At 40.7% G+C, this 18142-nt stretch overlaps 1 protein-coding gene across 8 annotated transcripts in view; it reads left to right on the top strand.

The window, feature by feature from the left end:
* The window catches only part of LOC131685851 (uncharacterized), a 304876-nt gene extending 287181 nt beyond the window's left edge, over positions 1 to 17695 (top strand). For 7 of the 8 annotated variants that reach the window (XM_058969847.1, XM_058969854.1, XM_058969849.1 and 4 more), the window contains 3 exons: positions 530 to 1342; positions 1628 to 1783; positions 15596 to 17695. In XM_058969847.1, coding sequence (XP_058825830.1) covers positions 530 to 1342; positions 1628 to 1783; positions 15596 to 16006 — 1380 coding nt within the window. In that variant the 3' untranslated portion in view covers positions 16007 to 17695. The remainder of the gene's footprint in view (positions 1 to 529; positions 1343 to 1627; positions 1784 to 15595) is intronic. The other variant, XM_058969855.1, reaches the window with a different exon arrangement.
* The last annotated feature ends 447 nt before the right edge of the window (positions 17696 to 18142 follow it).

The following is an 18142-nucleotide window of genomic DNA, read 5'->3' on the forward strand; positions in this document are numbered from 1 at the left end:
AATCTGTGCACTTTCCCGGGCTGAAGAAACATTCTATCCTGGCATGTGCCGCAGTTTCACTACATATAATCGCAAGTCAGTCTTGCGCCAGTGGATTGGGAATACTGTAGAACATGGGACATGCGATTGTGGCAATTCAGAGGAAGGGTGTATGATAAAACGCAGTTTCTAGTCTACGAATGGTAGGGCTTTGCTTTTATTTGAAGACCCATTTCAACTTTCCGCATATCGCGGAAACGATATCTTTTTAGAGCTGCAGACGATTACCTAAATATGGATAATGGCGCTATTGCCGAAGAGCTAAGGTGAAACTGAGAATGGTATGAATGCTAAGACGAAAAAAGCAGTTTTTTCTAAACCGTTTGTTAAACATCACAAAAATTTATTACGAAAAGCTTCTTTAGAATTTTTTTGTAGTACTACTGATTGATTTTCATACCATCGTTGACTCCAATAATAAAATGTTTTTGTTATCAATTGCACTGTTTATTGAACAGTTTTTTTCTTGTTCTCTCATTTCTCTTTACAGTCATCTTATCCACCACCGCCGATCCAGCAAAGCCGCCCGCAAGCACTAACCGTCCGACCGATGCTCAAACTATCGCCGAATACGATTGTGTCCCCGCAGCGACCGACACCCGGTACCCCGCAGTATGTTTCACCCGCCACGAACCTAATGACGAAGGCAACCTCCCTTCCCCTGGGGGTACCGGCTTTCAAACCCCTCCCGAAACCGGAACCAGAACCGGTGAGATATGATCCGACAATGGCGTACAAAGGTTTCACCCTCAAAAATCCTCAAATGCCCGATGTTTCCTTCCAGAACCAGCTCATGAATCAGACCTCCTCCTTCCACCGTCCGTCCCGAATCACAGCTGCCGCTCCAAATCAACACATTGTCTTCAAAGATGCTAACGTCCAAGTTCAGCAAGTCCCTGCTTTCCACGCCATGCCCGATTCCGTATCTCGTATCTCCACCGGTCCGGTTGTCCAAATCGACAACAAACTGTCAGAACCGGCTATCAAAAACTCTATCGTGACCGTTCCGCCACGACACGCTGCCAGCAAGGGAACCACCATCGTGGACGGTGTCGATCTGATGGGACACACCGTGGAAGAATTGGCCGCTGCGGCCAACGTGAGCGTTGAGGTCATCAAGGAAGCTATCCGTGTTCGGAAGCAGGAAATTCTAGCCCAGCAACAGTATCAAAAGCAGCAGGCCGCCATCGTTCAGGCTCAGATCCACGCGGCGCAGCAGGCTACATCGACGACTACAACGACGACCACCAGTACGACGACAACGCCGCGGCCGCGACGGTATCCGGCGCGCTCTGGACACAAGGTTAGTAAAGTCACTGAGTTCCACAGTAGTGGAATTTGTTTTTTTTCTTCTATTTTTGTATTAAATAACTTCGCCCCATCATTACGTTGAAAACTAACTAACATCAAAATACGTAGTCATCAAAAATTAACTGTCTTACAACAAACTGTCCTTTTATTTATACTCTTAATAAAACATCCTACCTAATTCATAATACAATAAAAAGTATAAAATAACCCTTATGAATAGTAGACACTAATCCAAACGAGCCCAATTAAAGTAACACATTTCCATACTATGTTTTAGGTTATGAACGCGCCAAAAGAATACTACCCAGTAGGCTACGACAAAAACTTTGATGATAACTTCACCTCCAAGGTCGACCTGCCATACACGACATTCAACTGTGGCGAGCAGAAACATTTCCCGGGCCTGTACGGCGATGAAGACCTAGGATGTATGGTAAGTGATGACTCTAAGATTAAAACCTCTGTAATCAAAATGAAAAAAATATTGTGTCGCTTTTTAGTTTGAAATGTGTGGCCTATCGCATTGACAGTACACCACAGAAGCAATTGTTTACTTCAAAGCAAAGCTAGCCCACACATCGATAACCCATTTCATCGATCAAAATTTAATTGTAACCAAACCGATGAAAAGGGTCGAAAACGCCACGCTAGTCTTGTGAAGGGAAGCGAAAAATTCTTTTCCCTTTGTATCCAGCCAATTGCAATGACCATGCCGGTCGATCCGTAATCCGTCGGATCAGCTTCACTGCCTGACCAAACAAACACGGGTAAATGGACGCGAAAGATGTTATGCGTTTACAACCGAGTGGCTTCCATTCGGTATCCTGTGGTGCGCACACATCGCACAGAGGAATATTTAGACGGAAAAGATGGCCAAAAATGTTCCATCGAAATAGTATCTAAAACCATTTCTTAACTCTCACTATTTGTATGGTTTTATATTCTGTAATTGATGCAAAGAAACCTTATGAAATATGTAAAGTTTCCAGAGCTATCTTTGCAATGCATTACATTGAAATTTTCAGCAATGAGTCACGCTGAACAATAAAAAAGACTTCTCTTAAGAATGGGAAAATATCATATACTTTTTCTTTCAAATACTCCAGTGTGCATCGCATCCGATTGGATATCTGCATCCCAGTCGCCTGCCGCAGGATCGTCGTATAACACGTGGCCGTCGTTGTTGGCTGCGATCCGTGCATGTATCGTGCTGACCGCGCTAGTTGGTTGGCAAAATATAGGAGCCATGCCGGAAGGCTGCACATCGATCTCCAATCGGTCGACGAGTGTCGACCTACTATCAAAATCACCCGGTGGCTGGTTTCCTTTCCCGAGACCGAGCGCTGGAAGCGATAACTGCTTCTGGTGGGAATTTGGTTTTTGCTACAATGTACTGCAGGCGTCTCCGCACCATCAGCGTACTTGTAGCCAGAGAACCATTTGCAATTTCTAAAATGCTTTGTGGTACCTCTAGCTAGGCTGGTTATTGAGTGTAAAACAACGCCCGCCTTTGTGAGTAGCTGAAGGTTGTAGTGGCCTACAGAAGGATGGTATTAATAGTTTTCTGGTGAGACTGACATTGTCATTGTTTGTTCTATAGTTTGCAAATGATGGATGATTTTGTTTGAGGATGGTGGTGAAGTTTGGAACAGGATAGCAATTACGTTCGGTTGCACAACGTTATTGGAACTGGTTGGTATTTCTTTGGTGGTACTAAGTTTAGCAGTGAAACGTAACCCTTCTATTCCGGTAGATTTAGTAGCAATTGGAGGCATTTAGAATAGAAATTATCATTTTGAACCCATAGCTGCAGTTTGCTTGCCAAATCTGAAACATTTTTTCGAATTAACGTTTGCAATTTCATAACCCGGAATACTATATCTGTTTATGATAGAAAATCCAACAGTGAATGTTTGTTTGTATTCTACAAGGTGTCGTATTATAACAAAGTTTCTAGAAAAATCTGCTTTGATATACTGAACACTGCTTACAAAATGCCGGATGGAATACGTCCAAATTCATTTTACGTTCATTGTCCTTTTAAGCAAAATTACTAATTAAAAATCAGTTTAGATCCATCAAGATTATCTATGTGCTCCATTACATCTGGAATATTTCCCGTACTCTTATGGACGAATACTCAGTTACAGTACAGTTGAAGCAACACAATACGTTAAAAGATTCTAAAACAGACCACTTATCCAACCTGTACGGACGGACATCAGGTCAATATAAGCTTCAATTTCAAATATTAACCAAGCCAGCCTATACCCCCAAAAGAGTCGTACTAAATGCAGTAAAACGGCATATGCGTACCAAACTGGAGCCCATATAAGAACATAGCTGCTGAAACTGACGATTCCTGTCAACAATATACACTTTGAATGCGATTACTTCTCGTATTAAAACGATTCTAGAGATAACATTTACAGGTGTATAATCGACACAATCTCACATTTTATACGATATCTATAACTCGTATACGATTTCGGAACACTATATATGATTAACAATATTTTGTCGATAAAGAAGATCAACATGTAAGAATTGCAATCAATCATCTCCGGCGTAGTGGCTGGCGAATGCGAACAGATCTGAAGCTGAAAACGCCGAGAAGACACAGAAGACCACGGAGGTAGCGAATGCAGAAGCCCATACGATGCCGAAAGGTGACATTCCCGTTCCGTAAAAGGAGTAAGGGAAACACCAGAAGAGGAGGAAGATTCGAAGAATGATGGACAGCGAAAAACCCGACAAATGGAAAGTGGGTGGCGATCCGATGAAACCGTAGATGAGAAGAGGAAAACAAACAGAAAAGGATGAAAATAAGAAAAAGAAGAAAGAAGACCTTCTACTGCACCAGGAGAAGTATAAGGAAGACACTCTAGTCAAAAGGGTGAGGGAGGATCCTAAGCTGAAGGAGCCGGAAGAGAGCCTAGTAAGAACCAGGCGTACTCAGAAAGGTTAGACCACCACCCGTACCGCTAATGAAATTGGATCGTCATCATCATCTGTTTGTATTGACCATTGAGACTCTGTACGGTTCACCAGTGATTGACGATGTAGATGTGTGGTATGATTTTAATCATTGCGACGAGCTAAATGCGAGAATCTCAAACATCAATTGGATTGAAATTTTATCACTGGGTACTCTCGACGAGACTGTGGACAGGTTTTATCGTGAATTGGACTTAATTTTTCAACAACACGTGCCTCTGAGAAGGCGAAAGCGCCGTTGCACAAATAAACGCCCCTGGTGGAACGATGAGCTGCGCAATCTGCGAAATCGGTTAAGGAAGGCTCGTAAAAGATTTTTCCGGACAGGAGGTGAAGATGATAAATCGTTTGTGAAATTTAACATGAAGGACCAGCCGAAGCAATTTTGGGCTTATTTGCGAAACAAAACATCCACCCGTGGATTTCCTGAAAACGTGAACTACCGTGACAGGACCTCAACGGCACCTGCGGAGTCAACAAATCTATTCTCGTCTGTTTTCAAAGTGTACTAAGAAATAACCCACCACCTTTGTCTGAATCGTAACTGAGTAGTCTGCCGACGTTCTCCTTGAATTTGCCTGTAACATCTTTCACCGAACGCGAAGTGTACACCAATCTACGTGGTATTGACGGTTCAAAGGGACCAGGATCGGACGGAATACAACCGTGTTTCGTCAAGGAACGCTCTTCATCGTTATCTGTACCGATATCCATGCTTTTCAATCGCTCTCTCGGTGAAAGTATTTTTCCCGCCAAGTGGAAGGAGGCTTTAATAACACCAATTTATAAGGCCGGTAACGTCCATGACTTCAGGGGAATTTCAATCCTGAGCTGCCTTCCAAAAGTTTTTGAAAGTATGCTGTTAGATATTCTCTACCCTGCAGTAAAACACATCATCATTACAGATCAGCATGGGTTTGTTAGAAAGCGCTCAACAACGACGAGCCTAATGAGCTATGTGTCAACGCTGATTGATAAATTAGAGAAACGACAACAAATTGATGCAGTGTATGTAGATTTCTCCAAAGCCTTCGATTGCCTTCCTCATCAGCTAGCTGTTGAAAAGTTGAGGCGAATCGGATTTCCGGACTGGATGACCAATTGGATCTCCTCGTACCTTACAAACCGATGTGCTGCTGTGCGACTTGGAACTGTACTTTCAGACCCATTCCACATCACATCGGGTGTACCTCAAGGGAGTCACCTTGGACCTCTTCTCTTCGTGTTCTTTGTGAATGACATTTGCAGCGAATTGACATCGTGTAAGGTGATGTACGCAGATGATCTGAAAATTTATCGCATCATAACAACTCTGGTAGATTGTTGTGCACTTCAGATGGACATAGATAGGATCATGAGTTGGTGTGATAGAAACGGAATGACTATAAACATTCAGAAATGCAACATAATCACATTCACACGAATACTCTCGCCAATTACGTTTGAGTATGCAGTGAGCGCTGCCCCAGTAGAACGAGTTTCATCAATCAAGGACCTTGGTGTTATACTTGACCGTAAGCTACGTTTCATCGAACACTTCAATGCAGTAACTGCTAAAGCCTATGCAGTACTAGGACTCATCAAACGAAACACCCAAGATTTCAACGACGTCTACTGCCTGAAGGCACTGTACATCAGTCTGGTACGCAGCATTCTAGAGTATGGAGTTATCGTTTGGGCCCCGTATCACACCGTACCCATTAATCGCATAGAACGGGTGCAAAAGAGCTTCGTCCGCTATGCCCTTCGACGGCTTTCCTTGCGATATCGATTTGAACTACCACCGTATGAGCATCGTTGTACTCTTATCAACCTGCCTACGCTGCGTTCGATCTTCTCGCTGACAACATTGACTGCCCTCTGCTTCTCGCTAAGCTGGACTTCAACGTTCCTGATAGGTCTCTGCGGAGAATGGACTTCTTTCGGTGCTCTACTCATCGCACGCAGTACGGCCAGAATAACCCGGTACATGTTTGCTGTCAGCTATTCAATAGCGTTTTTTATCATTTTGACTTTAATTTAAGTAGAGAAATATTCAAATTGAAAATAGGTTTAAGTTAGTATAGTATTTCAGTCTGTACGAAAATTATTAATTCGAAGACAATATATATATATATATATATATATATATATATATATATATATATATATATATATATATATCAAAATAGATGCTGTTCGAACTGAAGAAGGATCAGTCCATCAAGAGGGCGACCTATCGGGAACTCGTGGCAGGAACAGCAGGAGGAGAAGCGAACGTGAGAGCTTCAGTTCCAGGAAGCGGTGGAATCTGGACTAAACGGCGTATTCGCATGTAGCGGACGCTAGACGCACTAACCGACTCGTGAGTCGGACGAACGCCGGTTGTTCTAGAAGCAGATTTTAACGCTAAGACTGTAGAGTGGGATAGCAGGCTTATCAAGATTTCAGCTTGATGGAAGCCCTGACGAAGCTGAATGTAAAGCTGTGCAATGAAGGTTCCGCTAGCACATTCCGTAAAGAATGTTGGGTATCCATGATCTGCAGTCCCTCGCTGATAGATACCATGGATTGGCGAGTTAGTACGTAGTATACACACAGAGACCACCAGATGATTCACTACACCATTGATCGACGGAATTGCATTGTAACACGGAGAGTGAGGACTGGCGTGCGGAAGTGGAAAATAAAGGTCTTCGATAAGTACCTTTTTGTGGAAGCAATTCGTGTTGACATCCTCGCTCCAATTCCGAAAGCCGATGAGTTGTCGGAACAGTAGCAAGGGTGTTTGACGCAACAATGCCGATGAAGATGGAGCCGAGAAACTAACGGCGTCCTGCGTATTGGTGGAACGAAAGGCTCAGCATCCTCCGTGCTGCCCGCCTAAAAGCCAGAAGATGCTTCAAGAGAGTAAGATCTGAGGCAGCCAGAGAAGAGTGTAAGGCGACATTCCAGGCAGCTAGTACCGCTTTTTAACGCGAGACAGTGCTTAGTAAGACCACGTGCAACAAGGAGCTGTGTATAGAAGTAGATGCAATTAGTCTTGTTTCTCCTCTCACACGAAAGATCTTTCGCTCAGTTCTGCTAACGCATTGAGCCGTGTAAAATAAATTAGAACAAAAAAGGAAAAAAACCGAGAGCAACGCTTATCGTGTAGTGATGCCAAGAACAAGAGCCCAACGACGTCAGCTGCAATGTACGCTGACAAACTGAAAATTACCGTGAAGGGTCTTTTCTCGAAGCACGATCCCACCAGGTTGTCACCTATATCGCACATGGATGCAGAAAGTGGAAATACTAGTGACAGTCGAGTTTCCAACAACGAGCTCTTTATAGTGGCAAAAGGGCCAAATGCGAAGAAAATCCCGGTTCGGACAGAATCTCCAATGTGGCACTGAAGATCGCGATCCTAGCGTTTCCGGATATGTTCAAGATAGTTCTATAGAAATGCCAGGACGACGACTATTTCCCGAACAGATTGAAGATCCAGAAGCTGGTGTTGCTGCAAAAACTAGGGTAGATAACAGAAGATCTAGCGTCGTTTTGACCTATATGCCTGCTGGATACTCTTGGTAAACTTCCGGAAAGGGTCATTCTCAATAGGGTGACAAACTACGCGGAAAATGAGAACGGTGTATCGCAGAGGCACCTGGAATCGCTGGGAAGACCTCGGCACCTAATGGCTGGCCAGTTGAGTAGGCTAAGTCCACCACATGGGACTAACTCGAGTAGATCGGGATAAAGCTAAATGGCTCAGGAAAACGAACATCGGTATTGAAAAAAAAACCACCGCCGGGAAATTCATAACCAGGATCGATTCACGGCCGTGGACTATCCGGCTGTATCGTGACAAAGCTGGGAGCTAATTGGCTCACTGCGACGAGAACTACTTGGTGGCGTAAATAGATGGCGATGGAAAGGAGGGGAAGAGTCGAGAGTTAAATGGCTCAAAGGGCGAGCCATTCCATGGATCACATGAGGCTGCTGGAAACTCGCGAGCAAATGAAAAAGGTGCGACGCAAGCACGACTCCCCCCCCCCCCCCCGCAAAGTAATTCCTTGATGCAGCTCTGTTGAGGAGAAGGGGGAAAAGAGAAAGGAGTATTTTTAGTGGTTAGGCTCGAAAGTGAGTCCCACACAGTGTCAATACAGTACAGGCAAAGCTTTTTAAACCTTACAATAGGGAAGAATCGAGGGTTTGGATCCAAACACTTGTCTGGATCTAAGCACCAAGTCACTGTATCTCCTTTGAGTTCAGGAAACCAATTTCATGAGAATCGTCATTGCCGGCCACGACCATCTTCACCAATACTTAGGATAGGGTAAGAGATGCTAATATAATACCTACTTAAAAAGGCCACCGACTCAGTGACGCTTCCATAGGTCTTACGTAGTTGGATTGAGGGACAAGTATAGGTCTAGAACTTGTCACAAGTGTGCAGTGCGACCACAAAATGAATGTTTTTATACGGTGAGATGGTTAGTCTCCGAGTAAACCAATACATCCGGTCCGGATCCGTGTTCTGTCCCTGATTCGAGGTCTGCGTCTGGCCCTGGATCAGAACCGGTACAAATCATCGTATCGATTTAAATATTTTAATTTTCCGGTTTCAGCAAATATTGGGGCAGATTTCAGTCTGAATTTCGGCGGAAATCAGCCAGAATTCCGGTTGGTTTGACTAGATACTAATCTATCATAGAAATCGACCGAATTATCCGACATACGAACGGAACTGACACATACTGAAAAGCTGGTTGTGTGATGCACATACATGTACAGTAGGGTGTCCCAAAATGACATCGTGTTAAAAAGTCATCGGGCTCACTTCTTAAATGAAAGATTAGGGTATCAGGACCACTTTCTTCGTCGGAGTGAGTTTGCTAAAACGTTCCCTACTGGTGGCGAATCTTGATTTTTCGAAAAATGGGCCGATTTTTGGTAAAATTTCAAATTCATGCTTGTTGAAGTGCTTCTGAACTGTCTTAGATTTTTTTCAGCATTTTTTTATTTTTCTGGAGATCAAAATGGAGAAGTTTGGTTAGTTAGCTTGTACAAATTTTGAAGTATAAAAGCGGCTGAGCCATTAAAACTTAGTAAAAAGTGTAATTTTTGGTGCTTTTCATTAGTTTTTCTTCAAAACTGGGTATCTACAAATTTTTTAAAGTATAGAAAACACTTCAAATAGTTGAGGCGAATAAAGGGGCGTAATTTTGTTGAAGAAAGTGTATAAGCACGGTAAAAGGGGTATGAGTTATATAAGGTTTTGTTACGTAAGCTTCGACATTTTTAGCAATTCATCAAAAATAATAATGTTCCAAAAAATAAAACAATTCAAATGTGCTTAGACCACATATTGTTTTTTGGAAATTAGAAGGAAAACCATTTAAAACGGTGTTTTCTGTTTGTCTTTAGTTCGTCAGGATCGGGTTTAATGAGAATTTGATGATTTTTTGTATCATCATTTATAAAAATAATGATAACTTTTTTAATGCCATGCCAAGTCTCTAATTATTTTTAGAAAAGTTAATTTTCCATAATTACTTCTGGGAGGTTTCTTCACCAAAATTATTGTACTAGAAGATGCGCTGCATTCTGTTGTAAAACTTTTTCGAAAATACAAAGCCTTCAAAATTGACTATTTCGGAATTGTATGATCTAAAACGTAAAGATCAGTTTTTCAACATTCTCCCCACCCTTCTGCATTTTTCTTCACTCTAAGGTACCTAACATGGGAATGAGACTTTATATACAAAATCTGAATACGTTAGTCAATTCGACATACAAATATACGCCATAACTTTTCACTAACTCGACATATTTGTTTAATTTTCATGATTGATTTTCAACCCCACTAGGTGGTTATTAATATACTAAATAATTTTAAAAAATCGTCAAATGCTCATAAAAACCGATTCTGATGTAGTAGAGACAGGAAGAAAACGCCATCCTTTATCATTTTCCTATTATTTTACGAAAAACAAAATGCGGATTAAGCACACTGAAATTGTTTTATTTTGTATAACATTGTTATTTTTTATGAATAGCATAAAATGTCAAAAGGTTATCTAGCAAAAACTTAAATAACTCATACCACACTAGCCGTAGATATACACTTTCCTCAGCAAAAATACGCCCCTATATTTGGCTCAACTACTCAAAGTGTTTCCCATGCTTCTAAAATTTTGTAGATACCCAGTTTTGAAGAAAAACTAATGAAAACCACCAAAAATTACACTTTTTGCTGAGTTTTAAAGACTCTGTCGCTCTTATAATCCACAATTTGTACAAATTACCTAACCAAACTTCTCCATTTGGATCACCAGAAAAATAAAAAAATGCTGAAAAAATCTAAGACATTTCAGGAGCACTTCAACAACCATGAATTTGAAATTTTACCCAAAATCGGCCCATTTTTCGAAAAATCAAAATTCGCCACCAGTAGGGAGCGTTTTAACAAATTCACTCCGAAGAAGAAAGTGGTCCTGATACCCTAATCTTTCATTTAAGAAGTGGGCCCGATGACTTTTTTAACATGATGTCATTTTGGGACACCCTAATGTACAGCTATCGAAATTCGTCACTCCACAGATTATTACCTTTGCAGTAATATGGGTTTAATGCCGAAATACGCCATTGCGTGGTCTGTTACCAGAAAGCCAATAAAATCTTACCTAAAAGTAATAGAAACGTACCCGTCAGATTTTGAATTTGTTCCAACTGTGTTTTAATAAGCCTTCCGATGCCAGTGATTTTGTATACTTGGTACATTAATCAGGTTATGGTTCATGCGGTTGCTCCATACTCCATTTGCTACTGAGCCGCTGAGTATTGAACCACTTTGCTTCCCGAAATGAAAGATGGATTTTTGGTCACTAATTTTAAACAAAATGTTTATTTTGCATCAAATAGCCGACGTTTCGAAGGAGTATTCCTATCTTTAGAGTAAAAACGACTAATGTTTTTCTGTATATCAAGTGGGGTGTAACATTGTGAAACCATCTCAATGTAACACCCCACTTAATAAAGAAAATATTTGTAGTCGTGTTGCCTTGAAGATAAAGGGGTACTCTTTCGAAACGTCGTTTGATGCAAAATTATTATTTTTGCCAGAAATACGTGACTAATAAGCATTCTTTCATTTCGCAGAATTTTTCTCTAATAGTCACTGACACTCGATAATCTGCTATGTTCAATGCCTATGCCCCATGGCCGTATAGAAAAACAGGGCGTATGCCTTCGAGCACTATGTTGAACACGGGATTAGTAAGTGCATCGATCAAGTCCACCCCCTTGTCCTGATTTGGATTATGAATTATGGTTGTGACATAAATCTGACCTCGTTTGCCGCCATTGCAGATTGTTTGTCAGACCAAAAATTTTTGACTAATCTCGAAGTATTGTTTGTTTGCACTTTTCAACGATATTTAATCTATCTCTGGCGGTAAATATCAGGCACTCTCGAAACCGTGGCGTTCACTGCCAGTGTCGTTTGCGACGGTATCAATTAGGAATTCATGCGATGTGCCAGCTGGATTTTCTAAAGTTTGCTAGGCTAAATTTGCTGGTCGTTAATTTATAGAAAGAAAACTCATTAAATTCCCCAGTCTTTACAATGATATTTCGCCAAAATTGCAGAATAGGGACATTACACGTTAAACTGTATTTCAACTAAATATTGTTATTATGCGTCGTTCGTGGGGCAATATTTTCGTGGATTGCATTAAGAGTGGGAATCCCAAAAAATCTGAAGATATTATGAACCAACAAAAATCAAAATAGATAAATATAAATAGCTCCCATACTTTGTTCGTATTTTATGTTTCAAAAAGTCTTCTACTTCAGCGGTAGATTTCTAAACCAGTAATGTTTGCCCTTCTATCAATGAATATTGGTATCTTTTGAAATATATAATAGATATTGCAATGTTCACGCAGTTGTTCAAAGACGAGCGCATTGTTAGCAAAAAAAAAAATATTTTCGCATCACGAAGCACAAAAAACTCTGTTCAACTATAGGGGCCGCTTCGTTCAATAGTACCCAGGGGCCCCGAGTGGTTTTACCTTAACATCTTAATGAAAGTTATATTAATAGAAACACGGTTCTTCCACTTAGTTTAGAATATATTTACATTTATTTCGTAATTAAAACTGTTTTGAAAATATACCGCCCGCTATAAAACGTCAGTCTTCGTACTTTTTGGTATTTGCAACGAGGTTGATGCAAATATAAAGACAAATCGAGCTGGATCAGAAATTCAGAAACAAATTAAGGTGGGTTACTGGTTATTACCTGATTAACAGTAAATAACTGAGGATAAGTTGAAAAATGGGACCACAGAATACAGACTTTCATTTATTCATTTTATTTTTTTTTCTTTGCAATTTTTGCCACTCCTAAGCCAAATTTTCGGTTTGAAAATAGTTAGTTTTACAAATTTGCATCACCAACTTATAGCTTCTAGAGTATTTTTTTCAAAATCGAGCTAATTTTATTGTCTAACAGGAAATCGCCGCATTATTTTCAAAAAACTCTTCACCAATCTGATACTTTTCACTGTATGTCAATAAAAAGTAATAAAAAGAGTTGCCAGAATTCTAACAAGTAGATTTCATAAGATTGGAACACTTCTTACTTCATATTTCTGCGTTATGAACGAAACGAAAAGGAGGCAATATAGTTGCCACTGCCTTATACAGGGTTAAGTCGGCCCTGGCCGTCACTGCATTTCGGTTATATTCAAGACTGCACCCACTCATCTTTTTGCACAAGCAAATGAAACAAAAATGCTTTTATGATCTGTAGCTGATTAAGTTTCATATTCTTCGTTCTAGTTTATAAAAGGTTGCGACCAGCCATATACCGTGTGAAGATAGATTACCACGTTATTCCTTTACTATCAAATTCAGATTGTTCTTCAAATTATATCTTCTGTGATTTCTTTCTCTTCCTTCCTGTTCTTCAGTTTACACTTTGCATCTGACTCCAGGCCCATGCATAAATATACTCTTCTGAATTGGCCCAAATGATCCTAAAATGGATGTCGAGCCAGATTCGTCGCCAAAGACTCCGAGCTTCTATTTAATATCAAACACATTGACCTGGGTTCGACCGTATCCGATCTTCGTTCGGAGCAAAGATAGTCCACGAAGTATTCTAATGTTCCGCTAGACGCAGAAATATTCAGCTGTGCCAAATATCACAAAAGTTCGACTAGATAAGCTCAGAATTGTGATAGTTTGTCTAAAGCTAACAATTAACGTTACCGGCGACAAGACATTCAAGAAGAACTAACGCGTTTACATGCCCGCTGACAATGTTGAGATCGATAGTGTATTTATCGATTTGAGCTTGGCATGTGTGGATCAACTGAAGGACGGGATTGGCTGTTTCAATAACTCCTTGCTCCAGTGAGCGAAAATTTTGAGTGACAATCGCACTGGGTGAGACTGCTTTGCGTCTTCTTCGATAAGGATAGTCTGCATGATCGGATGTTTGTGCCGCACGTCATGCATACAGTATTGCACTAATTACAAGCAAATTTATCTTTGTAACAATGTTTTTTTACTCTCTTGAAAGGCCGCCGAATATACCAGCAAAAGAAAGCTTTGCCATAAATCCGAAGCAAACAGCACCTGGTCTTCGACAATTGAGAAGAAATAAATATTAATTCTTCAATAGGGCTAATGAGATTTTTGTGAACAAACTTATTTCGCTCATTATTCCGCTGCCGAGTTAAATTTCATGAAAGATACACATGAATAAACATGTTTACCCTTGGTAGAAGCAATTTCAAATGTTTTCTGTTTTGAAATTATAACAAATTAAGAGATATCAGCAAAACAAAAATTTGTTACTATGTTTTAATTGCCGCAAGGTTCTACTGTATCGATTTTGTTGGCTATTTTCGGCAAATTTGAGACTAAGAAAAACGAAAGCAATGAAATTGAAAGACGGATAGGTATTCTAGAGCGAATCAGTTATAAACTTAGAACGGAAAACTAGAACTAGGCAGGCTCATATGGGCATGATCGAAAGGAAATGCGAAGAATTTTTTGCCTTCTGCAGAGTAGGAGTTGGGCCGGCGTCGGCGGTAAAACATGATGATGAGTTATGTTCTACCATAGACCATGCGGTAGACTTGGGTGGAACGCCCAACTCCTACTCTGCAGAAGGCAAAAAATTCTTCGCATTTCCTTTCGATCATGCCCATATGAGCCTGCCTAGTTCTAGTTTTCCGTTCTAAGTTTATAACTGATTCGCTCTAGAATACCTATCCGTCTTTCAATTTCATTGCTTTCGTTTCTCTTAGTCTCAAATTTGCCGAAAATAGCCAACAAAATCGATACAGCAAAACAAAAATTTGTTTACAAATCTTATTAGCCCTATTCAAAAGTTGATATGGAAATAAAGAATTTCCAACGCTTCCAGGAACAGCAAAAATCTCATAAGACATGTCAACCAAAGATTCAACTTATTCTACTAAGGGCAGGATCGGTTGGACCTAGATTGGGAATCGACAACTTTGTAATATTGCGGAACTCCCGGTATCGAGGAGACTTGTACATGGTACGGCATGGGGTTATCTTCTCGATGATTATTGATCTAGCTTACTCTACGATCTTTGCTACAGCTTTAAAAAGGTGGCCTGCTTTACTGCCCATGACCACACTACCGTTCCCCTTGTTCCTATAAAATTGGGAAAACGAGCGGAAAAAGTTTGCAATAATTTTCGCTATTTTTGTTAAAATTTGAAGTCTTTGTCTTGTTCGTTGTTTATTCTGGACTAACTGGACCGTAGCGTAGTATTCTGGCGCCTCTGGTAGAGTCTTAGTTATGCGTCCTTTTGCTGTCTGATTTGGCTTTCTGTTTTATTTAATGCTTCCAGGCGGTATAAGTGCGGCGGAACTTGCGCTCTTTCTCACAACCTTGTTTCTAGAATTGGTGGATGCGATTGAAAAAATATTCAACCTATTGAATTAGTTCAATATTTATTTCGTTGCGTTTCATTTTATTTAATCTCCTGATTTAGGAAACCGCCTAACGATTTTGTCAGATTCCCTCGAAGTGATATACTACGCGATGTCCGGAGGGTTGAGTGGACTAATGACCACTATTTGTGCCTAATCCTGAAATTGAACCCTTACCCCTACTCCAATTTATGTTTAAGAATAATGAGAAGTTAAGAACGCATTGATAACGATTAAAAGAATGTTAAAAATTAGTCCCATAACTTATCAAAAATCATTAATAAATCTCATCTTGTTCGCAGGTCTTCCACGTGTGTGCCCTCACCGACGACGGTCTGATCATGAAGTCGTTCCTGTGCCCGGAGAGTACCCTGTTCGATCAAACCATCCTCAAGTGCAACTGGTGGTTCTACGTGGACTGCAAGAACAGCAAAACACTGTACGACTCCAATCTGCCAGTGTCCAAGAGCTACCAGCTGATGAAGGCCCTGTCGTTCTTCTCGTCCAACTACAAGAGCCCGCAGAGTGCCGAAGACATGGAAGCACTCAAGAACAGCGTGGCGGCAAACAATGGTACCAGCACGTTCTCATCGGTCACAGGACGATCGCTGACGATGGCGTCCTCAACCACGACAGGAGCTGCGACAGCACAGGTCGAGATTGATGGCAAATCGTCGGCCTCGGTTCAGTCCTCGGTGACGAACAAGGTGTAAAGTGGATTTTCCCCACCCCAGCATATAAGCTGAAAATTTCGAAGGGTTGCTATTAAATTTTGTGAATTTAGGCTATATGAATTCTTTTTGTTTGGCCGTCATTCAGGTCGGCTACGTTAGACGAAAAAAAAATCGTCGTGGTAAGGCGGTTTGGTAAAAAATCGTTATTTATGGGTTTCCTTTATTTTTCACCATACCACTTTCTCACCAAACGAGCAAACAAATTATTTATTAAACAATAATTTGAGTAGGAAACCAACCGGTTAGCGTTAGGGACGAACGAACAAGTCATAAAATAGTTTCTAAATATAATTTACCCGGAGCAGAAACAGCGAACCAGAAGTAAAAATTGCGCTTTTCCGTTCCTTGGGGGGGACGAAAGCGTAAATCCTGACAGTTAAACATGCTGTAATATTTTTTTTTTTTGCTACTGCCACTTCGCTCCGGGTTTCGCTCAGCCAGGTGCGGAAATAATTTAAATATAAACCTGATAACGTTCGTTGATAGCACACGGCTGTGTGTGGGGGTGGTAACGCTTCCGCTGGGCGATTTACACGGTTTTGTCGGCTGCTCTGGGCTGCCGGGAGAAGGTTTGCCCCGAGAATCACGTGCAGCTGTGCGCGCTCAGTTGAACATTTTCGCCCGGTGGGTATGCTTTTTGCAGAGCAGTGAGCGAACAATTTCACTATGGGCTGACTGATGGATGTAATTTAGGAAATACTTTTGATTTCCCTAGTTGAATGTTTTGTCTTGAGAATGCTATCATCGGAGGGAGTGTGTGAATGCACACGACCATAAATTGTAAAATCAACAACATTTCAATTCGTTTATAACAACAACAGCTCAGCGAAGGAAGCTCCCCCCACACACGCACAATAGTAGTATTTAAAAACGTAACACTAAAAGAAAAGAGATTATTACAAAATAACAAATCTAATGTTGTAGTAAAACTATCTCCCCGTTGAAAAAAAACGGAAACTTATGTGAATGAGAGAATATGAGGAGTAAAAAAATTATAAACAATAGTTGTGTCAAATTTACACATCAAGCTGCCAAAACAATACATACTATTTTAAATATAATTACCGTTATGTACTTTCCTACTTGTTAGTTCGGTTTAAGATTATTTATTGTATACATTTTATCGTTTAATGGAAAGTGACGAACCATCGCTTCTTAAAAGACTTTTACAACAAGAAAAACACTATTTTTATCAGTATACTTTATCTCCTGTATGGGTATCTTGAAGGTATATTTGTTCTAGTATAATTAATGGTAATAAGATCAAATCCTCGGGTATATGGAAGCCGTTCGAGTCGGACGGTGAACGTTTTAAGATTGGTCATGTTTCGCAGATGTTGAAGGCAGAATTTTCATTCAAGGTAGATCGAAGTTGAATTAAAAATCACAAGCACACCTAAAAAAATTGCTCATTGTTTTTGAACGAAGCTTAAATGTTAGCTGCATCGTTATTTGAATAAAGAAAAACGGCAAACTTTACGAAAAAGCTCAAACAAGTTAGAAATTCAAGTTCAAGTCATGACCGGAACGCGGTCACGTTAGCTAAAAATAATAAAAAAAAAAACCTACAAAGTATAGAACCATTCTGTGTCAAAGCCGACAGGATTGTCGAAGGAACAAGCAGTGAATGTCAGATGAGAAATAAACGAATAACATTCTAACGAGAAAAAAAAACGTGTTTTCTTATCACCGACTGCGGCGGCGCCGATTGAGACAAGAACGGACCGATTTCACATTGAACAAGGGCGATGGCTTTGCGAAATTCTTGTTTGCGCGCGAAATACCTGTCCCAACATGACGGTGCGAAAAAAACCTAGATTCTCGCTAATCGCAAATTTGCATTATTCCAACATGCTACACCAGCAGCAACTGCAGCATCCGGCGCATCACTCATACACAGCTCGGTTGTCAGTTCGAAACGGAATCAAGAATGCCTGTTTACTATTGGCAAATGCGAACTCAAATTTTCTGACGACTGTCTGGATGCCACATTTATTCGTGGTTATCAGTCGTGCCATGTGCCAGATTTGTGGACTAATTTAATAAAAAAAAAACACTCACACGGGGTGCACGGATTCGGGGCAATGAAACACTGGGAGCTGCTGATTTTTTTCC

Source organism: Topomyia yanbarensis, chromosome 2 (assembly GCF_030247195.1).
Source record: "Topomyia yanbarensis strain Yona2022 chromosome 2, ASM3024719v1, whole genome shotgun sequence".
NCBI lineage: Eukaryota > Metazoa > Arthropoda > Insecta > Diptera > Culicidae > Topomyia > Topomyia yanbarensis.